Here is a 27,460-nt window from a genome sequence, read left to right as displayed (position 1 = left end):
ACCTCAAGATTTATCCTGCATATTAACAGTGAAAACAGTGATATCCGAAGCAACGTGAATAAAAATGTATGACGTCACACTTTACTTTGTTGTTGTTTTGATCTAGCAATGGCTTCCTGATATTCTTTAAAATACATCTTTTATTGCATAAAGGTAAACGCATTATGTTAACTTGATCATTTATTCGAATCTTCTGATGTCTGATAATAAATATTTTGCATTGCAAATTGGTTGTCAAGTTGTAAAACAAAAGTATTAGAACAGCTGATTCACCTGAAGATGTCAGTGCCAGTGGCACCCACACCAATCTGTTGAAGTTTGTGATTTATAAGAACATTATGCCAGTTAAATCAGGTTGGAAACAAACCCTTTATATGGCGAGATAATCCTTCTGTCATGTCTGTAGAGGGATAAAATTGTCCTTCTATAGAGGGATATTTTTCTTTAGACTGGATTAAAAGCAAAACAACATGGCAAAATGGCATTTTCTACTTATTATGGCAGTATGGTGGACCAATTGATGTACTTTATTTAACATGCACATGCCCAGTTTACTGCTAAGCTGACTAAATATACAATCTATTGATCATCATGAATGATAAGTACTTGCTAATGCTCATACATACATACTTAATCATGAAGAAAGAGATTATCATTATCTTACATATACATTTAACATAAAATTTAAAGGTCAATTGTCCCTTTTGTTGTTGATCAAGTGTTCTGAGATAGGTAACGTATACAATAGATGCAAAGTTCTGTCACTTTAGCAGAAAACTGGGAATCCAATTTTTAGTAAAGTGCAGTAATTGATGCATATAATGCTATAGATTATAGCAAATATAACTAGAAAATGTCATTTTGACATTTTCCTCCTTTTAATCCAGTCTAAACATAAATATCCATCTATAGAAGGTTTCAGTGGCGGATCCAGAAATTTTCATAAGTGGGGGGCCACTGAATCCGGGTCCGTTTGCCCTGATTCACATTTGCCCTAGTACCTGTTCGCCCTGATACCTGTTGGCCCAGGGTCCATTCACCCTGATTTTATTTTTTTCCAATTGTTGTTGGTTCGCATTATTTTAAGTATTTGAACAAAATATGTTAAAGTTTGTGAAAAAATTGACAGAATATTTATATTGAGGCTTGTTTAGGGGGGGTATCAATATCCCATATCCCATTAAGTTTTTGTCCCAATATCCCATATCCCTATAACATTTACCCCTAATATCCCAATAAATATTTTTTACAAATATCCCGTATCCCTAAAACTGTTATATCCCAAAAAAATCATCAATTCATTCCCAAACCATTTTTGTATACAACATTCTTAAATACATAATTTATGTTTTGTAGTAAGTATGTTGGCTTTTTCACAGAGATAAGTTAATCATTCAGAATTAATCAGAGTCCTTTAAATTTAAATCTACATGTCTTTTGTTTTTCGCTTCCTCTTTCCTCTCGTTATATAAATAAATAATTTTGTTTTTCATAGTACAAGAACAGAAGTGAAAATTTATCGTCATACTGAACACGTATATACAAATTGTTAAACAGGTCAAATAAACACGAACGTACGATTTGAGAGTACTGGCAGTTACTGAAAGCTAGTTAAAAGCCAAAAACAATAAATGCATCAAAGACTAAAATCACTGAAATAACAATTCAAAAGGTCTTTGTCGTTAACTGGCGAACACACTGTCCATTTTCTACTTTTCATTCTCTCATTGCATTTATTTTTGTGTCTGAAAGTTTTACTTCTTTGGGCTGAGACATTTCCTCCAGAGAATGATAATTCAAGCAAAAACTTGAAAACAATTTCATTATGTGTGATTCTATTAAATAGTTCTTTCTCGTACACATTTGATAATCTGCGAGTGAATTGTATTATTAGTGGTGTGTCAACAATTGCTCTCATCTCATAGAAAAGATTTTCAACAATGGTTGTGGATGTACTTTTCATCGAGAATGTTGTCTTGCATTAAGGTTTTGTTGCATTCACAACATTCCTAAGACTTTTCAACGTAGTGATCATGGTGATTAATTGTGAATGTGAAATGTCATGTTTCGTCTGCATTGAGTTTTCTGATGTCATTGTTTTAGTCTCAATGTCACAAAGACAAAGAAAGTCATCAATATCAGCTAGTCTTGAAATAGCATCATCTATTGAGAATTTCTGTTTGTCTTTACTAAACCAAAATGTTGATAAGAGTTTGTGTAAAATTTCTAAATACAATGAGTTAACCATTGTTAACTACTGCTAGGGGTTATCATTTTCACTTGACCAACAGCAGTATCACATAAAAAACGTTTTTTCTCTGAAGTCATAGAAAAAGGTTGCTGAAATTGAGCAGTCGTTTGACATCCATCTTCACTTCCAGCTCTACCTATACCTGCCAATCGTTTGAAAACTTTGTTCTCTAATTTATTTCCTTTACTGTTTTGTCATCAACATCTGAGAAATATATCCTAAAAGAGGTTATTCCATGTTCATCTGTTGTTGTAACTGGAGAAATGCCATGAACTTTCTAACAATCAATTGTACCATTTCTAAGAATCTCATATGCTATAAACAAGAGGTTGAACACCAATAACTCTTATTGCCGCTGCCTTTATCTGTCTGGAATAATGTTGTAATGAAAATAATCACAATGAGAATCAACAAACATTAAAATTACCTTTTCTAGTAAATTAGCTATGGCAATTTTATCAAGTGAGATGTAAATATTTCTGTACTTCAACATTTTTTTTTTCATGTTCAAAATTCAATATCCTTATAAATGAATCAATATCCCATATCCCATTTAATTTTAAATCAAATATCCCATATCCCTAAAATAAAAATGGCATATATCCCATATCCCAATATACCCTATACAAGCCTCTATATTGCTGCAATCAATTTATCATTTTCCCTTTGATTTGCAGAGTAGAATACTGGAATACAATGTATTTATCTTTATTGATATTTGTTAACAAAATAATTGTATTAGTCAAGCACGAATGTATGCAGTATAACTGAGACTAGTCTCAGAACATAATAATAAATGAACTTGTAAATCCGTTTCATGAGTTCGTACAATGTACATCATTGTTTTTATTAATTTCAAGCTGAATATTTTATCAAAACAAAACGTTTGTTTTTATTATTAATCCATCAAAAGACAACAGTCTGCACGGTTAGCCACTAGTCCGATGCCCCAGACTAGTAAAATTTCATTTGGACTGGTAAGTTTTTGCAAAACTTTGTTTGGACCAATAAGGCCACACCAAATTAATTAATAGTTCTTTGAGATTTTACCCAAAAAAAATGGGGCGAGCGAGCGAAATTTAAATTTATATTTTTAAATTCTTCGCCTCAAATTTTGAAGAAATATGGAGCGAGCGATATTTTTTTTTCTCTCAATTTTTATATCTTTTACCTAAAAGAAGCAACTAAATTTTCAACTCACTTAATTGAAAGGGACATAATTTGATATAATTAAATTATCTCCCTTTTTATATGTATTTCAACTTTCTGCATTCTTTTTCATTTTGTTTTGTTGTTTGTATAATTAACGCTGCACAAATATACACTTTTGAACATATTTTTTTATGCATGAACTTTATATGGCTATCTGCTTTTAATATGCACTGCTTTCATCTGTAGTATATGCACCTTCTGGTCCTTAGACACCCTCTGTAGTATGCTAGCTAGCTTCTTGTAACATAACTGCATGGTGTGTGTTTTGTGTTTATGCATATGGATCACTAACCAGTCAATCCAAGCACAGTGGAAACTGGGGGTTCTAGCTAGTGCTACTTTACAATTAAATATCAGAAAATAAATTACGCCAAAACATACCAACATGGAAATACCTACATAACCTACATTTATAAGCCTATGTTATAACTAAGATTTCAACCAGATGCATCATTGACCATACCATATTTTCGTCAGATATTTTGATACTAGAATCATCGAAACTGTTCGACTTACTTATTTGTATGGTTTTAATATTAATAATCTCACTTTGTGCATCGCTACATCGTTCAATGGCTTCTTGATATAATTCCCTGAATGTCCGACATTTTGTTTGTGTTGCCGTATTTTTTAATATGTATGCCTTGTTGTTATTTTTGTCTGAATGTTTCACCACAGAAACAATCAGCACGTTTTCCATCTTTGCAACTTTTTTGATCAGAATCAAAAATATGCTTGACAAATGACAAACACTGCATATTTTCAAACGCTTAATTGATAAAGATTTTTTTTAATACCGGAATCGAGTTCGTCGAAAATGCGGATTTATTTTCGACGTGCGGGAATTTTATTTTTATTTTTATTTTTTGGTTTTGGCAGGTGAGGTGCGGGAAATTTATTTTTATTTTTTTATTTTAATTTCGCCAATTTAGGTGCGGGTTTTCCAAAGAACTACTAATTAATTTGGTGTAGCCTAAGAAAAATGTCTGAATATTGGTCTTTGGACTAAGAGTTAAAAAAGTTTTTGGTGCAGACTGAGACAAGTATCACAATAATCAGTGATCCGAATTATTTAGTCATTGAACAATTAATGATCTTAAACAAGCCATAAACTTTTAGCTATTTCCATAAATTTCAAGAATATGAACCATAGAAATATCTGAATAAGTTTTTTCAACTTCAATACCCTGAATATTAACATTTTTTTAGTAGGGCGAACAAACTCGGGGCGAATGGACCGAGGGCGAATATGTATTAGAGCAAACAGACCCGATACCGGGGCCCACTGGCTGCTTAAGAGGGGGCCCCATCTCGTCGCGCTTCAGTGATTCCCTATATAAGCAACCAAATTTTTTTTTCAAAAGGGGGGCCAGGGCCCCCTGCCGCCCCTAAATCCGCCTCTGCGTTTATCCCTTTATACAAATATAAACACCAAATAGAAGATTTGTTCCCAACCTGCTCAACATGGGGATTTTGGTACAGCTTTGCAGCTGTCTTTTAAAAAAAAACACTCCTTTTTATATACTTTAAATTCACAGCAGATATTGTGCGCAATGATAAAAACATCACAATAATTTCTAAATTTACACAGGGTTCTCGCTAAGGATTTTTTAAGGCGAGTCCAGGGACTCATCATTTTTGGCCATGGTGAGTCCAACAGCAAGAAGAAGATATTATATTTGCAATATAATGTAATAATTTAGTCTCCATGGCCTAACAGAGCAATGAAATGACATTAAATTAAGATTGCTTTTAAACTTTTGCTATAAAATGATGATACTTATGTTTAACTGTGTTCAGTTTATACAAAATATTTTAAGCTTAGTGCATCTGTGGACTCACCAGTTTTGAAAATGGTGAGTCCAGACAGATTTTGAAGAGTCCAGGCTTCATGGACTCGCCTTAGCGAGAACCCTGTTACAGTATTGAATAATTGTGAAATCCATACCTTTAGTTCTATACATATATTTCGCATCGAAACAATAACCCATTCATATATTTATCAGCTCAAACAGTACCTATAAGCAAAAGGTTCGATATGGGACTTTTTTTTCTCACTATACTCAAGTGGGTAAAGATTATTAATTGTGACAGTTTTATAAAATTTGGTCCATAACAAAACTTGTGTCAATAATTTTCAGCTAATGTTGAAATTTTAACATTATATAGGTAAATTTCACCAGGTTTTTTTTTACCGTTTGTTCCCAACCTGTTCATTAATATTGGCACATCTTATTTCCATTATCCAGGCGGAGGGTTCCACGTTTGGACCCCCTTTTATTTTAACCATCAATGCATTTATGGGAACATATATTTAAAATCATTTCAACTCTAGCAACATCTATCTGTATTCTCTATAGATGTATGTCTCTTTGGTTACCTCTTTACCTTGATATTCCAAAATTGACTCGCATGAGTATCACTGTAACACACTATCTGATTAAAATACAGATCATGGGTACACACTTTGCTTGGAAGCCTTTAAAAGAAGAGTTGGACACAGAGTCTGTATTTTAGTTTTTTGTATGGCTGAACAACAGCTTATTTGCATGACATGATTTCTTGTACACTATTAGCATGATTAGTGAAAGGTTATAATGTTTATGCCCCACCTACAATAGTAGAGGAACATTATGTTTTCTGGTCTGTGGGTCCATTAATCCGTTCTTTCGTCTGTCCGTCAGTCTGTCTGTCCCGCTTCAGGTTAAAGTTGTTGGTCAAGGTAGTTTTTGATGAAGTTGAAGCCCAATTGACTTGAAACTGAGTGTACATGTTCCTTTTGATATGATCTTTCTAATTTGAATGCAAAATAAGATTTTAACCCCAATTTCACAGTCCACTGAACATAGAAAATGATAGTGTGAGTTCCAATCAACTTGAAACTTGTTCCCAATGATATGATCTTTCAAATTTAATTGCCAAATTAGATTTTTGGCACCAATTTCACGGTCCACTGAACATAGAAAATGACAGTGTGAGTGGGGCGTCTGTGAACTATGGACACATTCTTGTTCAGTTGTCAGTCAAAAATGGTTACTTACTAAACAAATTATGAACTACTGGTTGTAGAAATTAATATTAAATCATAATACTTTTTAGGATGTGGAGAAATATTTGTAAAATACCATTTTTAAAGTACAAAAAAAAAGAAGTAAATGAATAGTTTTAAAAGCCTACATCTTGATGTTTTTTTTTGTCTTTTAGTTGACCAGACTTACAATGGGAGGAGCTGTGAGCCGTGGAGAGGATAATGATGAATTGATTGACAACTTGGTAGAAGCAGATTATATAAAGACACCATTAGTGGAGAGAGTGTTCCGTGCAGTAGATAGAGCACACTATTACACTGAAGATCACAAAGGCAGTGCTTACAAAGACTTGGCATGGAAGTTTGGCCATTTACATATGTCTGCTCCGTGTATCTATTCAGAAGTGATGGAGTCATTGTCATTAGAACCAGGGCTATCTTTTCTCAATCTTGGAAGTGGGACTGGTTATCTAAGCTCAATGGTTGGACTGATATTAGGTAAGAACTACTACTTTGTCATTTAATGTAGTTTTATGTGTAAATCTAGATAGATAAGTGTTATTTTTATTTCATCAGTTTAAAGGTATGTCACATTTTTGCCAGTTGTGTACATATGTTCTCACTTGTTTTAACAATGTCTTTCGTAAGGTAAATAGACAGTTTAATTTTTTTAAGATCAGTCGCTTTTTTATAAATGAAAAAAAAAGAGGGTAGCTATTCTTGCGTTTTTATATTTTACAAAGTTGTGTAAAAACGGGAGACTAGCAGTTATAACCAGGTTAAATAACCCCTAAATAATTATCCTAGTTATGTTTCAGTTATCTCCCCTGCACCACTTATAAATTCTTTAAAATATGAATAAATTCTGGTGTTTTCAAAGATAAGTTGTTGACTATTTATAAATATGTGAGGCATTGTTAACATAAATGACTTTTTCATACAAAAAAACTTTATAGCATAGTCCAAAGATGTAGACCTTTGAAATTGACTTTTTGGCCCCATTCTGCACTTTACACTAAAACTTTTTTATTTTTAAATATGTATTTTTTTTTGTAATTTATGTAATAAATGAAAAATTTAATAAATAAAATCTCCATCATTATAGGGCCATATGGTATAAATCATGGAGTTGAATATTATGACGATGTGGTGGAGTATGCCCAGGACAGAGTGGAAGATTTTAAACAGAAATCAAAATTATTTGATGACTTTGAATTCTGTGAACCCTATTTTGTGAATGGGAATTGTCTTCAGCTACCAACTGATGTGATGTTGTATGACCGTGTGTACTGTGGAGCAGCGTGTCCCCCAGAACATGAAAATTACGTCAAAAATTTGTTAAAAGTTGGTGGTATTCTTGTGATGCCCCTGAATGATCAGGTAGATTATATTTAGTCCAAAGAGAGGTTTTATACTTGAAATTTAGGTCATGATCAGCAGCAAATTAATCATTACACATTTAGGAACTGGTGAAAATTGAGAAAAATTTGCTAATTTTGCGGTTGTTGCAAGAAAGAAAAAATTGTGTCTTGTATCTTATTTACACTGTAAATTATCTTAAATGCTTAAATTGATAATAAATTCTTTGAAGAAGTAATAATGTACGAGACATGATAATGAATTGTTGATTTTTAATTAAAATCCTTTTATGCTAATCCAACAGCACTTGTAACATGGGTTGTACACCCTGCAGAACAAGAATGACACAAATAGAAATAAAAAGATGTGGCATGAGACAACTCTCATTACAAAGATTATCAGAAGAATAATTTTAATTAGCACTTTTAAGTTTTAAGAAATCAATGCAGCAAAAGATCATGCTTATGTGACCGTATTTATCATTAATGTTTTGATCTTTTATATTTTAGTTGTTACAAGTAAAGAGAGTGGATGAGGCCAAATGGGAATCTAAGAATGTGATGTCAGTATCTTTTGCAACTCTAATAGCCCCCACAGAAGAGGAAGCTAATAATGTCACAGAATTACGTAAGTATCAAATACATTTCAATTTTGAGCCCCATACCCTTGTGTATAATTTGGACTGAACTAGTATACATATTTGTTTAGGGGCCAGCTGAAGGACGCCTCCGGGTTGAGGGATTTTCTCGTTGCATTGAAGACCTATTGGTGACCTTCTGCTGTTGTCTGTTCTATGGTCGGGTTGTTGTCTCTTTGACACATTCCCCATTTCCATTCTAAATTTTATTGTAGGCTTTTGAATTATGCTGGTGTTCAGTAGTTATAGGATCATAAATCTTTATACATTTTAATCAGTTCTGATTATTAGATTGATAAAAGTTAAGATAAACCACAAATTTATTGCATCTACATTGTGAATGTATAATTTTCCACCATATGCGTATTGAATATTTCAACCTGCATTTGTCCACAAACTCATTGAAGAAACAGATTCTACATTATTCATGACATTTATCAAATTTTAAAAATTCTTGATAATTCTCATTTCAAAGTTTGGAAAATCAACTTTTATTGGTGAATACCTAAATTTAAATACTGTCAACTGACTGTTATAATGTTATTTATACATGGATATAGAAAAATTGTTGTTAACAAGAATTTAGAAAAATGTTTGAATATTAATGATGCTTAGTTAATGAAATTGAGAACTTTATGGATTTTTTTTTAATATTTTATAGCTGTAGTTGATCTTCCACGTTTACAAAACATGTGCAGAATAACTGTACGTAGGATATTGAGATCTAACATATACAAACAACATCCAAAATTACGTTCAGTGAGAAAAAGACCTCCAAAAAAGCCAAAGAAAACTGCTCCGCCAGCAAATAGACGAAGAGTAAATATTGTGCCGACAAACGTTGGAATGATTATGTTGAGTAATTACGATGAGAGCACTGGCAGTGGGGAGGATGATGAGGAAAGAAATAGAGCTACAAGGTCACCACATCTCGACAGTGACTTTGATGACAGTGAAATGGAAGATGGTGAGGTAACCATTCCATCAAGAGATCGTGCAGGTGTCATACCAGAAGATTTCTTTGATTATGATGAGGATGAGGATTCTGATGGTGGGGTGAAAAATGAAAAACAAAATGGAGCAAATTGTGATAAAAAAATTGATGGAAATAATGAAACTAGTCAAAATGACGAGGAAAATATTGAGGATGACGATGATGAAACTATTCCAATCCCATCCTCAGCAAATCCACGGTTAGGTTTGAGACTAAGCCAACTTAGTTCACGCATTGAACAAATGCGTGCACTTTTGCGAGCTCAGAGATGCATGGATTTGTTAAATGGAACAGATGCCTCAACTGATGAAGAAGATAAGGAAATGGAAAATGACGAAACAACCATAAAGAAGATAAAAACAGAAGACAAAACAGAAAGTAGTGAGGAAAATTCAGAAGAGGAGCACGAAGAAGAAGAAGGTATGGACATAGCCGATGTGATTGATTTCAATAACAGAGTGAAGAAAACATCAAGATGTATGTCAAACAATAGTGCCGATACTTCTGAAACCTCAGGTATTGGTTCATTCTCTGAGGCTTCAGCATTTGGATCTTTTATAGACGATCACTTACCAGAAATAGGAAATGGACGGTCGTTAAGTCAGAAAAGTTCTCCGGATGAAAGTAGTCCGGAGCGAAGCTGCTGTGATCAGATAATTGAGGAAGATGAAATGGACGTTAAACAGCTAGAAAATAATAATGATGAGGATGAAGGCATTGTGAATGATAAAGACATTGTTGATACTAAGCCAAACGATGATAGTGAACCACGGGAAAACATTAAAACTTATATGCAGGAAAAAATTTATGTACTGCCACTTCCTGAAGCTATGAAAGCTTACATTAACTACTATAGAAAATGCTAGAATTTTTTTTAGTTTATGTAGTACTACATGAATGTACAATTGTTATTATTCCACAATAACAATGTTAGACTAAAATGTGTACACTTAAAATTGTTTCACACTAACAGAATTCAAGTTACACCCATTTGTTTAAATTCTTTTGCTAAGACACAAGCAAAAGAATGAAATACTGACAAGGAAAAAAGAAAGTTTATGAGTTAACACAAACTTTACTTTAACACTATATTTATTTGTAACATAACCAAAGATTTTGTTAGGTAAATGGTACTTAACATCAAAAAAATAATTTTCATGGTTTTTGATGGGCATTAATAACACTTTGTGAACATAAAAATTTTCCATTGGCAGTATGTTTCTTTTCCCAGTATTAAGCATTTTTTTTCAAGTAAAATCAGGAACATTATAAAAACTTCAATGACCAATGTTAAAAAAACAATGATATTCGACTTGTAATAGTGAGAAAAGCTAGATGAATAACAAAAATACCAGTATATTTTCATTCCTACAAACATTGACAGATATCGGAAGCTGTATAACATATATCTATTAAAAAAATTGTATCTGACTTATTTGATTTATATATAAGTTGTATCTTGACATGGAAGAAAATCAGGCTGATTCATTTTCTGAGATTGAAATTTTATTTTTAGTAAATCACTGCGGGTATGCTTCTTTAAAGAGGGATAAGCTTCTATAAGCATTTGACTGGACATCGTAAAATGGAATGTTATCCACTATAAAGACACCAGAAATTTGGATATTAGCATTTTTTAGATGTTTACTCATAGATTACAATATTGCTTATGCTTTTGTAGCTCTAGGCTTGATTTTTTCCTCATAATTTTTTTGTCGACTTAAAATAATTTATGATACAAGTCTTTCATTGTTATTTTTCACAACATGAAGCAAATAATTTGTGGAAAATAAAGTAGGTAATTTGTGACAGCATACACTGACAATATTATACCTTTACTAGTCTGTGATATGAATTGTACAAAGGTATTAAATTATTGTATATACTTGTTTTGTGTTCAGTTGGACAACTAATATATATTGATTGTTTTTTGGTTTCTATGGCTACATAGTACTGTTTGTTTGAAAGAGGACACGAAGATAAGAATTTGCATGTACATACAGATGAATGGTTATGAAAAGAAAAGGTCACTTTATGATATAGATATCACAAGTTAATTTTTGGCATTGGAAATAAATGATTGTAAGAAAGTATGAAAGAGAGAAACAGATGACACCAATGAGAAAGATATAATCATTGTCATTAATCAAGCTTTATTTTCTTAGTGGTAATTATGGCAAAATAGCTTTGACTCAGTCATCATTAAAGATTCATGGCTTTAATACTGAAATGTAAATGTTAATTCAGCATTTTGTAATTTTATGTTTTATGCATCCAAAACTGCACATTTGTGATTTAGGAGTTTGCTTCAGTAAAAATCTGAGTTTTGGCTGTTTTTGTTTTTTATGGGTCAATATATTGTTTGATGAGTCATTAAGAAAGGGATTCATCATTCTTCTCTTGCCTAGTTTGAAATTTTAATGAGATTGACCTTTGAAAAAGATAAAAAAAAAAATCTCTGCATATTAAGAGACATCAGAACTGGTTGGTGCGATTGATTATGTAAATACCGTAATGGCATGAGGATATTTTAAACAATGATTTTGTGATTTGTTTGTGTTTAAGACAAGACTAGTGCTGATTTTACTATTAGTTTGACTATGAAAGCATTTATATTCCTTCTTGTGTTTTGTAAATAACATTAATGGATCAAGGTATTTAACAGACTTACAAAATGTAGTCATAAACAGAAATACCATTTTGTATTTTGTACATTTTTGCCCCACCTTGAAAAAGTTGCAGAAGCAAAACTTAGGTGTGTTGTTTCAGTTTGTGTCAGCAGTAAATAGTTGTTTAAGTTTGTTCTTAAGTTAGAGGAACTATTAATTAAGTCAGTGGTATTAGATATGCAGTTGTATAAGCATTGGGTCATCTCATTTACAAGGAGATTATTTGGCTCTTCCCTTTAGTCATTGTCTATTGACCTTAAAACGTTTTAATTTCAATCAGTTTCTTATCTCAATCTGAAGAAGTGAGGCCAAATGATTGGTTTAAATTATACAATGTATCAACAAAACAAAGCAGTGCCTTTGGTCATTTTCCTAATATACCGGTATGTAATTAGTAAAGTTACAATTTAGAACACAATTGTACATAAGATATTAATCAGGTACTAGCAGAGTTCGGAGTGATGGCATTAATTTTAAGTAGTGTATCAGTGCATGAATGCAACCATTTTAAGATTCTGATTTTATTATGCCCCACTTACGATAGTAGAGGGGCATTATGTTTTCTGGTCTGTGCGTTCGTCCGTTCATCCGTTCGTTCGTTCGTCCGTCTGTCCCGCTTCAGGTTAAAGTTTTTGGTCGAGGTAGTTTTTGATGAAGTTGAAGTCTAATCGACTTCAAACTTGGTACACATGTTCCCTATGATATGATCTTTCTAATTTTAATGCCAAATTAGAGATTTTACCCCAATTTCACGGTCCACTGAACATAGAAAATGATAGTGCGAGTGGGGCATTCATGTACTGAGGACACATTCTTGTTTAAAGCTGGTTTACATAAAGAGCGAATGATATATGCTTATATTCCACTAAAAATTGATATTTAGGCTGTATTTGCAGAATATGATAAGTAGCCATTTTTATACGACCACAAAACATTTTTGGCATTGCAGTGTGTCTCTTGATTCTCTAAAAGTGTTTTGGAGGAAATTTCAGTTTGTGCAAAAAAAATAATTTATATTCAACCTTTAAATTATTGTCATAAAGTTTATTCAATCAACTAGGAGTTAATTTTTATACAGCCAAATTAATCAATGAACGATTGGTTTTGCAAGGAGAAATTAACTGAGAACAAAAGCTGTTGTATTTATTCAATTCAACAGTTTCTTTTGCAAAAATGTGAATGGTCAGGTATACACCAACTTATTCTGGGGAAAGGTTTCATTTCCTTTTAAATAAAATATCAGCTGTATTTAGCATGTCAAAATACATTTGTTAGAATTAGAAATGCTTTATACTTTGGAAGAAAATGTGTCATGACATGGCAGCCATTCAAGTAAAATCAATAAATTCAAATGTCCATTTCTGCAAGATTCTATGGTTTATTACTTAAAATGTATAGAGAACAAAATAAAGAGTCATTTTCAAAAAAAAATATGCCAATAGATTTTGTACAGATTTATGAATCAATTGTTTTTCATTCAGAACCTTGAATCATGTTTTTGGATAGATTTTTCATGAGATGTTTTTGATTCATTTTGAATCCATTTTCATATTGTTTGTTGCTATATATTTGTGTTACCAAGAGATGTTAATGTATTATGAAATAAATTGGAGCACACATGTTTTCTTTCTCTATTTAATCCTTTATTTTACCGAATAAGACTTATAACAAGGTTTGTACTAACATAAACAAAACGACAGCTTCCACATGTGGAGCAGGATCTACCTACTCTTCCAGAGTACCCCAAAGTTTTGGTGGGGTGTGTGTGAAGGAGTCTTGTTTTCTATGTTGTAGTTTGTGTACCATTGTTCTAACACAATCCTTATAAACACAAAAGGAAGCTTGGGATTGATTTTGGGTGTTATGTTCTCTAAGGTTTAGGAATTAGGGGCCCAAAAAAAGCATTTATCTAGTGTCAGTACAAAAAGTTGTGTATAAGTATTTCAATTGTTCTGAAATTGTACCTCAATGTTTACCACCATAAGTAGAAGAGTGGGATATATTTTGTGGGTTATGGGGCAAACAGTCTAGGAATAAAGGGCCAAAAAGGGACCAAAACAAGCATTTTAGTAGTCTCAAGACAATAAATTGGACTTGTCTTTCTTTGTCCAGAATGGTTGTTGAATCCCCTAAAACCAATGCATTATGAAATCTTTTGAAAATTGGAGTTATCTTTCTTTGTTCAGAATAGTTGTTGAATCAACTTAAGTCAATGCTATATACAATATACAATGCAATATTCACTTTACTACCAACTGATAAATTAAAGCAGTCTTTGATTACCATTCTAGGGTTATGCCCCTTTACAAATGGACAAATTGAAGAATTTTTTAGTTTCTGTTCATTCTCCATTTATTTTTTTAGAAGTTACTATTGATATTAATTTTGAGAGGAATAATATTCAACAGCATAGTGAATTGCTCAAAAGCAAAAAAATTTTTTAGGTTCATTAGATCACATTCATTCTGTGTCAGAAACCTATGCTGTGTCAACTATTTAATGGCAATCCAAATTCAGAGCTGTATCAAGCTTGAATGTTGCATCCATACTAGCCCCAACCGTTCAGGGTTTGACCTCTGTGGTCATTTAAAGCTGCGCCCTGCGGGGCATCTGGTTTTATTATCTAGGAGTTGCGCCCTTTGAAATGTAATTTGTCTCAATATACTTCTGCAATAGATTTTTATTGCAACTCCTCTGAAACCACACTACAGAATTTCATGAAACTTTGTAGATAATAAGAGCATACTATGTAAATGTGCATATCAACAGGAAATTATGATTGAATTTTGTTTCTAGGAGTTACACCCCTTTGAACTTATTTGCCTCAATACACTACTGCAAGTTTTTCATTGCAACTCCTCTAAAACCACAGTTTGTCATCAAAACTCCTCTGAAACCATTAAACAGAATTTCATGAAACTTTGTAGACAATAAGGACATACTATGTAGATGTGCATATCGCCAGGAAATTATGATTTAATTTTTTTTCTAAGAGTTATGCTCCTTTGAACTTATTTGCCTCGATACACATCTGCAAGTTTTTCATTGCAACTCCTCTAAAACCACACAACAGAATTTCACGCAACTTTGTAGATAAAAAGGACATACTATGTAGATGTGCATATTGACAGGAAATTATAATTTAATTTCTGTTTCTTAAGAGTTTTGTCCAGTGACAATGTGGTGGGCTTGGGGTATGTGAGCACACTCATTAAGGTTCTTTATTTATAAATGTAAAACAATCTGGTTTCAGATTGCCTATTGAAACTTTTAAACCTGCTGCATTTGTTTGCACCTGTCCTAATTTAGGAACCTGATGTTCATTGTTATCGTTTGTTGATGTGATTCATAAGTGTTTTTTGTTTCTTGTTTTTATATGGATATCCTGTTTGAATGGTTTCACACTAGTCATTTTGGGAGCCTTTTATAGCTTGCTATTCAGTGAGAGCCAACACTCTTTGTTGAAGACTGTACTTTCACCTGTAATTGTTAGCTCACCTGCCCTGAAAGGTCAAGTGAGCTTTTCTCACCACTTGGCGTCTGTCGTCTGTAAACTTTTACAAAAATCTTCTCCTCTGAGACTACTGGGCCAAATTTAACTAAACTTGGTCACATTCATCCTTGGGGTATCTAGTTTAAAAAATGTGACTGATGACCTGGCCATCAAACCAAGATGGCCACCATGGCTAAAAATAGAACACAGGGGTAAAATGTATATTTTGGCTTATATCTTTAAAACCAAAGCATTTAGAGCAAATCTTACATCAAGTGAAATCTGCCCTGAAATTTTCAGACGAATCAGACAACCTGTTATTGGGTTGCTGCCCCTAAATTGGTAATTTTAAGGAAATTTTGCAGTTTTTGGTTATTATCTTGAATACTATAATAGATAGAGATAAACTGTAAACAGCAATAATGTTCAGAAAAATAAGACCTACAAATAAGTCAACAACACCAAAATTGTCAGTCAACCCCTTAGGAGTTATTGCCCTTCATAGTCAATTTTAACAACTTTTTGGTCATTATTTGTAACTTGTACAAAAATCTTCTTCTCTGAAACTACTGGGCCAAATTTAAACTAACTTGGCCACAATCATATTTGTGGTATATAGTTTAAAAAGTGTGTCTGATGACCCCTCCTACCAAACAAAATGGCCGACATGGCTAAAATTAGAACATAGTGGTAAAATGCAGTTTTTGCTTTATATCTTTGAAACTAAGACATTTAGGGCAAATCTTTCGAGATTTAAATGTCCATCAGAATAAGATCTATCCCTTCATAAATTTTCAGATGAATCCTACAACCCGTTGTTGGGTTGCTGCCCTAAAATTGGTAATTTTAAGGAAATTTTGCAGTTTCTGGTTATTATCTTGAATACTATTATAGATAGAGATAAACTGTAAACAGCAATAATGTTCAGCAAAGTTAGATCTACAAATAAGTCAACATGACCAAAACTGTCAGAGAACCCCTTAAGGAGTTTTTGTCCTTTATAGTCAATATTGAACAGCTTTTCCTCATTTTTGTAACTTGTACAAAAATCTTCTTTTCTAAAACTATGGGCCAAATTTAACCAAACTTGGCCACAATCATTACTAGGGTATCTATTTTAAAAAAGTGTCTAATGACCCCGCCTACCAACCAAGATGGCTGACATCAGTAAATACAGTAACAGGTGAGTGACACAGGCTCTTGAGAGCCTCTCGTTTACCTTTACAACTTGTGCTTGGATGGAGATTTGTCTCATTGGCACTCATACCACATCTTCTTATATCTAAACACTGGCACTCATACCACATCTTAATATATCTAAACACTGGCACTCATACCACATCTTCTTATATCTAAATACTGGCATTCTGATGAAAAAGGAAACAATTAACAATCATTTTGAAGCATTTATCTGCTGAAAATATTGCACCTTTTTATTTCACAATGGAAAAAATTAAAATTACATATTTTATAACAAAGAGGAATGTTAATAAATAAATAAATAAATACATAACAAATATCTATATAAATAATGGAATGGGTTATACAAACATGAAAACATGTAGTAACACATCAACATATAAATTGTTCTTCATAAGCCTGGAATCCACGTTACACAACAAGATTACACAAGATCACATGACCTTGACATTTATGACAACCTTCTCAAACTTCTTTTCATACTTTGTGTTGATTTTATAAAAAGATTGAAAAAGACAGATCAAAATTCAAATAATTAGAGATAAGGAAAAGTTTAAAATATTAACAAACAAGCATTTAGACCATTACAAATTAATGTTATTCCTGTATATTTGCTTATGATTCTTTCAGCAAATGAAATTTTTCATCGAAAATTATAATTTCGATGCATCTTTCTTACAAAGCAACTTAAAATTTTAAGTTGTTTCAATGTAAAACCCTATAATCCATAGAACTAAACATCACAGTTGTGTGGCCTTTAAAATTAGAACTGCATCTTTCAATATTTCCGTTATATAAATATATTGCACATTTAAACTCCATATATTGCACATTTAAAAACCATAAATGGCTACATGTAATAACTAATTAATGATAAGATTAAAATAAAATATAGGATAAAATAGTTTTCAAACTGAGACCAGTCTGCACTAATGTTTCATAAAGCTATCTACTAAATTAAATCTAAATGTTTGTACTTGGTAATCAAAAAGTTATCAAAAATCAACTTAAATTCAAAGAACCAAACATTTGAGACAGTAGATACAATGTTTTCCCTTGCAAATGTGAAGAAGCTCTATTTTCTATCCAAAGCTTGACATTGTTTTCATATAGAAAATCTAAAGAACAAAAAAAGAAAATAATTTGGCTCAAAATGCAGGCAATATAAAACATAACCTTGTCCCTATTGTTCAGGAGATAAAACATAACCTTGTCCCTACTGTTCAGGAGATATCTTTTTCTTCCCATAAAGAGCATAAAGTTACTGTGTAAGATGTAAAAACACTCCTAGATCAGATAAGAGAATTGTTTTTCAAAGAAATTCTGTTTTCTTAAAAAGTTAAAAAAATGTTGGATGAAAATTGTAATACAGTCTACTTAGAAACTAACAAATTTTACATGAAATATTAGTGTAAAAAGCACCTTTTGTTTTTTCTCATATACACTGAAGGTTTTAGTATGTACAATGGAATGATTCATAATAAATATATAAATATATAAAACATAACAAATTACTGTATCTAACATATATATCTAAAACCCTTTTTGTGGCAATTGTTTTACTTTTATTGACAAGTACCATAATACTACATGAATTACTAAACAGAGATGTTGTGGTCAGATCACAGCAACCAAGTCATTTAATTAAATACATGTACATGATATCCAGGTCAAGGTCAGGCTGTCAATTACTAATTTATATGATATGTCAAACTATAAATTGCATCAAGTTGACCATTTGGAAATGAATTCAACATAAACTGTCTAAGTTTTGACTTCAATAAAAGTTGCTTTACGCATTAAAAAAACAACCATCATTGGCAAATTAAGAAACAAACTTTTGCAATGGTGAAATACATTATTTTGGCTCATCATTCAGTTATGGTTAGTACATATCAGCTAAAGATAAAGAGTGATTTCTATGGAAACAGAAGTGTTCAAGTTGACAAAAATATACTACTGTGTGTCATCATGAAACAGCTACAAGTCTAGTGCATGTATTTCATACTTAAGCTAAACATTTCCTTTTTGGCACAAGCTTTTGTGAATAAGTATTGAGCAAACATTATACGGATAATATGTATTTTTATTGAGCAATAGAGTTGAACACTAAACCAAGCACATCATTGTAGAATATCCGGTACATATTCAAATATTTCTATGTAAACCTCATGTTTGACAATTGTTGTGACAGAGGGTAACTTAGTTGTTATTGTTTTCTGTATACCATTGTATTCACAAAGGTTATTGGAATAAATCAAATTTGTCACTTGTCACAGAAAGTTTAACAGTAATTGTACAAATATACAACTATTAAACATTACTTTTCTTATTTTGTATTCGGATCCCCAAGATAAACATTCTAAAGTAATTGTTACAGTAACTTATGACCATGTATAGGATATTATTATTCTGTCAAAAGATGATTCCTTCAAGGAATTCAGAAATGTTGATATTTAATCTAATAGGTAAAGATTTCTGGCTATACCTCTTGCAAACTTTCCACATAATTCAGATATTTTACAAGTTATTCATGGGCAATCAGAATTCCATCAGAAAGCATTCACACACTTTCTCAATAAGCCTTCCTTTTGCCACTTAATCAATGTAGCAAACCTTTTTCTTTTGAACCTGAATTATAGTTTCATCATAAATAAAGCTTAAAATTACAACATTAACGTTTATAATGAAAAAAAATCATGATATGTATACTAAGAAATCTTCGATTTTCAATTTTGATTTTTTTTTGCAGCAGAAAACAAAGACTTCTATCATAAATTAAACACTTTGGTCTTTTATGCTTAAGACACATTAGGATACTTTGGCCTTTAAAAATAAGATATAAATCATTTATATAAAAACAATGTGTTTATGCCACTTGAATCTCTGACACACCTAGGTTGATGCCACTTCCAGCAACCATGCTGCCATTTCTATTGAAACATAATGATTGGATCTGATTTATACATTCTTCTAAATTCTCCTCATTTATTAATGTTGTATTTAAATGTGGCATGTTAATTTGGGACAACACAGATAAAATTTGTCTCTTCAGGGTTGCTAAATAGTCTGTGAGTATTGTTGATTGATCCTGAATAGCATTATTTTCCTTCTCCTCTTGTAAGACTTGGTTCTCTAAGGTTATTACATCTGATCTCATTTTACCTAATTCTTGATCTAATTCTAAATTATATTCTTTGATTTTTAATATGTCAATTTCCAGCTGTTGAAGCTCTTCGTCATTATGTAAATCTGAAAAAATAGACACATCATAATATTGAAAATACATGCAATACAATTAAATGCTTATAATTTCTATATGGTCATGGATAATGTAACACTGAATTACTTAAAAAGTTCTATGATATTTATGTAAAATGTTTTGTCTTCTTTACTGACTATTGATTTGATGTTGAAAGTCTTAAAGGTAAAGAAAGGTTTTACTTAACATGTATCACATAAACTCATCATTTTTAAAGATCCATGACATTGACATCAAGATCGTATCCATTCAGACAGACATGTTAGCCTTACAAATATTGCATTAACCAAATATAATTGACCTATTACTTATGGTAAATGAAAAACAGACCAAAACACAACCAGGTGCTCCGCAGGGCGCAGCTTTATACATCCCCAGTGGTTGAACCCTGAACAGTTGGGGCAAATTTGGTCACAATATTCAAGCTTGATTCTGTCTGAATTTGGATTGTGATCAAATTTTTGACATAATATAGGTTTTTGTCACAAAATTAATATGGTCAAAGATCTAACAAATCTATTGCACAATACTGTGCAACTGAAGATTTCTTCTTGAAACTTTTCAAAATTCGAAATTTGAAAAATGTTGAAAAAAAAAGGAAGCCCTTCAAAAAATGGTAAACAAAAAATCCCCCCCCCCCCCAACTTTTTGAAACCCCCTTGGAGCAATAACCCTTCAACTCAATCCCATGCTTTCCATTGCAGTATTGAACCTTGTAGTACAATTTCACTGGAGAGATCCATACACTGAAACAAGTTATTGTCATGATTGTTTGAAAACTAGAAACATGCTTCTTTTTGGCCCTTTTTGGCCCCTTATTCCTACATATTGTGGGCAATTAACCCAAAACTTAATCCCAGCCTCCCCTTTGTTACATTGTGGTACAATTTCAGAGAGATCCACTTAATTCCTAAACTTTGGCCCCATAACCCCTAAATTGAATCCAAACCTTCTACTTGTGGTTTTAAACATTGCGGTATGATTTCAGAGCAATTGAAATACTTCTAACAACAAGTTATTATCCTGAAACTCAGAAATGCTTATTTTGGGCCCCTTTTGGGCCCCTAATTCCTAATCGATTGGGACCATCATCCCATCATCCCCAAAATCAATCCCAACCTTCCTTTTATGGTATTGAACCTTCTGAAAAAATTTCATGAAGATCTATTCACTTAAACTAAAGTCATTATCCGGAAACCAATGTGTCTTCTGACGACGATGACATCATACCATTATACGATCCCAAAATTTTTTTGGGGTCGTATAAAAACCTTTCTCTTAACATTCCAAACAATGAACCATGAAAATAAGGTAAACGTCAGATGATACCTGTCAGACAGACATGTGAACCTTACAATTATTCGTTTCATCAAATTTATTCACTTATTTGCTTATGGTAATTGAAAAATGGACCAAATTACAAAATACATTAACATACAAAGGAATGAACCATAAAAATGAGGTAAATGTTAGTTGGTACCTGCCAGACAGACCTGTACATCTTAAAATTATTCCATATGCAAAATATAGCTGACCTATTGCTTTAAGTATTAGGAAAATAGACAAGGAACAGATATACCAAATATAGTTATCCTATTACTCATAATAAGTGAAATATATACATGACAAATCTTTTCTTTTTCTTCAAGCAGTCAATGAACAATGAAAATTAGGTCAAGAAGAATGGACTTATGACAGACTGAACTTCATGACATAAGGTATCTGCATACAAGGTATGAAGCATTCAGGTCATCAATGTCCTGCAAAATAAAGCTTTACACAAATAGGTAAAGTTGCCTTCACTGCTTCTACCTGATAGTTATCCCTATGTATGGCATACTGTGACTTTCGTCCCAGGCGAGACAAAAATGAAAGACCTAAACCTATAGTTTATATCACATCATTATCTTCAAGAATTTGTTTCTTCAAATTTGAATGTTTTTTAGAGGCAGAAATTGTTATTGTTAAAATAAATTTCTAGTAAATAAATGTGTACCTTCACCATTCTGAAGTTTGGAATGTATAATACTCAATTCAGCAGGACTGAGTTTAGCTTTCTTCATAGCTTGTGTAGCTCTGGGACATCCTGACAGACTGCGATGTGATAAGAAACTTCCATTAGCATGACCAGAACCATCACAACCAGGGGTTGGACAGCTGTAAAATACAATTAAACATAATGTATAAAATTAAAATAGTTTAACTCAAAATCCTTGTAGTATTTTTGTTAAGAATAATATCATTTCCTAAAATGAGTGACAATTATGCAGGGCTATAATGTCAAACTTTAAGGTATAGGTTTGTGTCCATTTTAGAAGGTTATATGGGTCCTTCAGATTCAAAGATATTAAGGATCACATCTTTTGATTTCCCTGAAGGGTAGCTGTTTCATTGAAATTGATGCCGTATCTTTTTGTTTGATAAGTACAATAGATTCTTTTCAATATAGTTTCAAAGCCATACTCTAAAGGTGGATAAGTATTTGAAAAAGAAACAGACTTTTTTTTTTAAATTAAAATGATATTTTCTGGTTCAAGTATGTTTAAACCTATTTCATTTCTTAGATCTATGTTTTCAATCACACATACATGTAAAAAAAATCGATCCGGAGTTGTCTCCCATAAGCCCAGGACTAAAAATTTATGAAAAATGTAATTTCTCCAGGTAACAGTGGCTTCCAATATAACTTAATGTTTTGTCCATAATATGGTTTATAATTGTGTTTCTTTGTTTAAATGTGTATTAAAGGTTTTTTTTAAATGTACTTTTATCATTCTAATCAATTACTGTGCTTTATTTTGTAATTCATTTGATTGCATAGCTAAAATTTTGGGCACCATGATTGGTAAATAAAATGATCTTCTATATTTTTTAATGACTAATTCATCTGGTGAATAGTAAAAAACATTTGCATTCTGTTTGTAGTCGAAATAAGGTTAGAGCAAGAGAGAAATTTTGAAATGGATAAAGTCAAATCTGTTTATCATGTATTAATTGAACTTACACAATGCCATCCATCTTTAATGACTTGGCAAGATCTGAATCCTGACAATCTAAACTTGCCAGAAGCTGTCGTTGTAATTTGTGTTTATTGGCAAGAGGACACCCAGAGGCACTGAAATTAAATATAATTCTTAATGGTGGGAACCACAAAAATCCTGACCAAGGTTATATATTCATACTAGTTGAAAGATAAGAGGAAAAGGAGAATTTACTTTTGACATTATTTAATAGGAAAGCATTGACATAATTTTATTTCATTCAAGTGTGAAAATTTAACTCATTGTAGATATAAATATTGTGTCTCGGTTTTATGTACCATTTTCTGTGCGAAACTATTAAAAAAGTTTCATTAAAAGTTGAAGAAAATATTTTTTCTTTTTTTTTCCTCATTTTTTTCTAAAAATCTGCTGAGCACTTAGTGTTTGTTTTGTTTACTTTGGTAACTGTCTAATATTTGAAATCTATTTCAAATTGCATCTGGTATTGATACGAAAATTCAATTCTATAAAAAAAAACTTCATTCTTTTGTGTTTTAAAAATTACTCTTCTTAAGCTGTCTTATAAGCGATCATTATAGTGAAGTATAACAATCATTTGACCTACATAATCAAAGCTTTAGTGCTGAGGTAGTGTATCAGTTAATTTTTTAATCATATATAAAAGTAAAGGTTCAAACTGTGTACAACATAAGACATAAATGCCATGACTGAACACATTCAGATTTTGAGGTTATAGGTCTAATATATATAGAGAGCTTTGCAGTACAAACAACATTTAAAGTGGAATAAAAAATAGTATATAAACTCAATTGCTTATACTTGCCAACCATTCAATAAAACAATATGACTTTTGTTCTAGGGGATATCTACCCCATTTGGTATGTCACTTTATATTCCTGTTTCAGATATTTTTTTTAAATCTATCTTTCCAACATACCCTTGCCCAAAAAGTCTTATATAACTTTTATTCTGATGTCTATCAGCAAAATAACTAATAGAATCAGTTGGCAAATATATTACATGTAAAAATTTAATAAAGATTAAATGTGTACTGGAAAACAATTCTGGTGTTTTAAATAGTTTGAAAAGTACAATTTTTCCCTTGTAAAGGTTTTTGCAAAATAGAAAAAAATCATATTAACTGTATAAAAGACCTCATTTAAAGATTATATAAAAATAAGGAGATTCAGAATTCTTGACAATGAAACAACTTGCCAACAGTTACTGATGGAGCAGAATTTAAACAACTATAAGTAATTGTTCTGGTCATATTTCCTTCAACAATGAACAATACCCATACCCTATAGTAAGCTATAATAGGCCTAAGCTTGGGAAGATGTAATGTTGATTATAAAGATTTATGCAATGACAGATAAAAGGAAAGGTTGTAAATTGAGAATCAAAGTATAGAAGCACTGAAAAAGTCAATTTTTGTCTACTCAATGTATTTGTTACTTCCAGACTTTCATCTTTAGTGGAATTTTTTTTAACAATTTTCTGATTAAAAATCTTAAGGGCCAATCAAACCAATGGATTTTTAATGCATTTATTCTATAAAGTATTAAGACAAGAAATGTCTCCCCTTCTATACTAATCATTGATATTTTGTTGATAGTCCTAAGTATAAAGCTTAGTTTTATTACAACTGACTCATAAACTTAACATTAACCAAGATAACTAAACAAAGACCAATAAACCTTGAAAATGATGTCAAGGTCAGATGAACCATGCCAGGCAGACATGTACAGCTAACAATGCTTCTATACAACATATATAGTTGACCCATTACTTATAGTTTAAGAAAAATAGACCAAAACACAAAAACTTAACACTGTGCAATGAACCGTGAAAATGAAGTCACCGTCAAATAAAACCTGCGCGACTGACATAAAGATCATAAAATATTTCCATACACCAAATATAGTTGACCTATGGCATACAGTATTAGATAAAAAGACCAAAACTCAAAAACTTAACTTTGACCACTGAACCATGAAAATGAGGTCAAGGTCACATGACATCTGCCCGCTAGACATGTACACCTTATCATCATTCCATACAACAAATATAGTAGACCTATTGCATATAGTATGAGAAAAACAGACCAAAACACAAAAATTTAACTGTAACCACTGAACCATGAAAATGAGGTCAAGGTCAGATGACACCTGCCAGTTGGACATGTACACCTTACAGTCCTTCCATACACCGAATATACTAGCCCTATTGCTTATAGTATCTGAGATATGGACTTGACCACCAAAACTTAACCTTGATCACTGATCCATGAAATGAGGTCGAGGTCAAGTTAAAACTGTCTGACAGACATGAGGACCTTGCAAGGTACGCACATACCAAATATAGTTATCCTATTACTTATAATAAGAGAGAATTCAACATTACAAAAAATTCGAACTTTTTTTTCAAGTGGTCACTGAACCATGAAAATGAGGTCAAGGACATTGGACATGTGACTGACGGAAACTTCGTAACATGAAGCATCTATATACAAAGTATGAAGCATCCAGGTCTTCCACCTTCTGAAATATAAAGCTTTTAAGAAGTGAGCTAACACCGCCGCCGCCCCCGCCGCCGGATCACTATCCCTATGTCGAGCTTTCTGCAACAAAAGTTGCAGGCTCGACAAAAAAAACCAAGAGTGTAAGAATGAAATGATAACTCTAAATTAAGTGTTTTCCATTAATAAACTCCCCAAAAGATCAAAGGGACATACATCTTGATGGTATCTTTTTAAGACAATAAAATATTTAAATGTCTCTTAATTCAAAGCAAAACACAACATTTAAAAGTAAAAACATGGACAACATAATATTGTGTATCAAGGAACATTGATGTACCTTCGATGTGACAAATATTTTCCTGTCACATGACCTGAGCCATCACATCCTGGTATCGGACAGCTGCAAGAAATTTTAGAGAATTTGGTCATTTAACAATTACAAACCAGACCAAGTACATGATTTAGTACATTTTACAACCCTGCAAATAAATATTTATACAATTCTGCTTTTGTACGTTTAAGTAGCGTCCTTCTCAACACCTATATCACCCTGCTCAGCCACTCTGTAATTCTTGTATCATGGCTTTCGAGACGAGAGCATGCATCATCAGTGACATCACAATGTCTGAGGAGAAGTTATCAGCGAGTTCCCAATGTGGGTTCAAACATTATCAAGCTTTTTTCATCAAGCTAAAACTGTCTTAGGGAGGGGGAAGCGACCAGTAATAGAACAATAAACAGATAATCTGGGTTTTCTTCATATAGATATCATAAAATATCAATGTGTAAATACCCAATAATCTATACTTTTTAGTCTTTTCTAACATTGATAACTATTTCAATAACTAAGAAAGAAAGAATCAACTACTGTTCATGTCCTCTCTGATCTTGGTCGGTTTATTTATTAAACTTACCGTAAAGGTTCTTCCTCTTTCCTTTCACCATCTTTTCCCATCATCCTTTTAAGCTTTGCTGCTCTAGGACATCCAGACAAACTGCGATGTGATGCATAATTACCAGTCACATGACCAGAACCATCACAACCAGGTGTTGGACATCTGAAAATAATCAGTATTTATGTATTTGTATAATAAACTACTAAAACTGTCTTGGCAAAACTTAGTAAATTGTGCCAATGATATTAAAAGACTTAAAATATTCATGAATTTGGGAAAAAATACTGAGTTGATCATTTTTTTTAACAAAACTGGCATAAAAGGTGGTTAAATTTTTACTGCACTAGTTATTTATGATGACTTCAAATTTTTACTGTATAATAGACCGATACTGAAACTATATTAAAAAATAAACTATGTATATTAAAATGATATAACATTGTCCATTTGATGCCTCAGACATTTCAAATCTAAGTACACTAGCTTAAAGCGTGATTAAAATATACTAAGTTTGAGAATTGATACAAACTGCTATAATTCAAGTTAAGCAAGAAAACAAAATTATTGAAAGGATTACTTACTTTAAATCCACTTGATTTGAAGTTGCAATGTTTCTGTCAGCCAATGGACATCCAGATACACTACGATGGGAGGTATAGTTACCAGTCACATGACCAGACCCATCACAATTTGGTGTTGGACATTGTGAATTATCTCCCTTTCCTGAGAATCCGTCATAGAATGGATCTCCTCTGGAATCTGTACTGAATTCACTAGGACTCCTGCACCTGACAATCAAAATTACTTATAATCCTAGAACATTCTTATAAAAATAATGGTTTGTCATACTGTTTTTAAATCATTATTATGTATTTTTTTTGTTTCTGAATCATATATATTCAGGATGTCATTTTAAAGAAATTGTTTTGTTTTTGC

At 32.1% G+C, this 27,460-nt stretch overlaps 2 protein-coding genes across 6 annotated transcripts in view; one reads left to right on the top strand and one right to left on the bottom strand.

The window, feature by feature from the left end:
- The first annotated feature begins 37 nt into the window (after window positions 1-37).
- LOC139517776 (protein-L-isoaspartate O-methyltransferase domain-containing protein 1-like) lies at window positions 38-10,912 on the top strand. Of its 2 annotated transcripts, none has more exons than XM_071309172.1 (5): window positions 38-153; window positions 6,668-6,989; window positions 7,597-7,871; window positions 8,360-8,477; window positions 9,149-10,912. In XM_071309172.1, the coding sequence occupies exons 2-5, from the start codon at window positions 6,683-6,685 to the stop codon at window positions 10,345-10,347; spliced, it is 1,899 nt and encodes a 632-aa protein (XP_071165273.1). In that variant the 5' UTR covers window positions 38-153; window positions 6,668-6,682; the 3' UTR covers window positions 10,348-10,912. The 2 variants fall into 2 exon arrangements, with proteins under 2 accessions (XP_071165273.1, XP_071165285.1); XM_071309184.1 differs by having other exon boundaries at window positions 89-354.
- Window positions 10,913-17,035: 6,123 nt separating this feature from the next.
- The window catches only part of LOC139517634 (myelin transcription factor 1-like), a 35,257-nt gene continuing 24,832 nt past the window's right edge, over window positions 17,036-27,460 (bottom strand). For 2 of the 4 annotated variants that reach the window (XM_071308879.1, XM_071308911.1), the window contains 6 exons: window positions 27,106-27,312; window positions 26,543-26,686; window positions 25,966-26,028; window positions 23,110-23,220; window positions 22,102-22,262; window positions 17,036-20,095 (listed from right to left, as the gene is read on the bottom strand). In XM_071308879.1, coding sequence (XP_071164980.1) covers window positions 19,713-20,095; window positions 22,102-22,262; window positions 23,110-23,220; window positions 25,966-26,028; window positions 26,543-26,686; window positions 27,106-27,312 — 1,069 coding nt within the window. In that variant the 3' untranslated portion in view covers window positions 17,036-19,712. The remainder of the gene's footprint in view (window positions 20,096-22,101; window positions 22,263-23,109; window positions 23,221-25,965; window positions 26,029-26,542; window positions 26,687-27,105; window positions 27,313-27,460) is intronic. The other 2 variants (XM_071308890.1, XM_071308900.1) reach the window with 2 other exon arrangements.

The sequence above is a fragment of the Mytilus edulis genome, chromosome 1 (assembly GCF_963676685.1).
Source record: "Mytilus edulis chromosome 1, xbMytEdul2.2, whole genome shotgun sequence".
In the NCBI taxonomy this organism is placed as follows: Eukaryota; Metazoa; Mollusca; class Bivalvia; order Mytilida; family Mytilidae; genus Mytilus; species Mytilus edulis.
The sequence above is the reverse complement of the archived record's forward strand: the minus strand, read 5'-3'. Positions and strand labels throughout refer to the sequence as shown.

Excerpts from the sequence above, each read along its gene's own strand:
- LOC139517776 (XM_071309172.1), top strand. The coding sequence starts at position 6,683 with ATGGGAGGAGCTGTGAGCCGTGGAGAGGATAATGATGAATTGATTGAC. Across the intron at positions 6,990-7,596 it reads AATGGTTGGACTGATATTAG|GGCCATATGGTATAAATCAT; the intron begins GTAAGAACTACT and ends CCATCATTATAG. Across the intron at positions 8,478-9,148 it reads TAATAATGTCACAGAATTAC|CTGTAGTTGATCTTCCACGT; the intron begins GTAAGTATCAAA and ends AATATTTTATAG.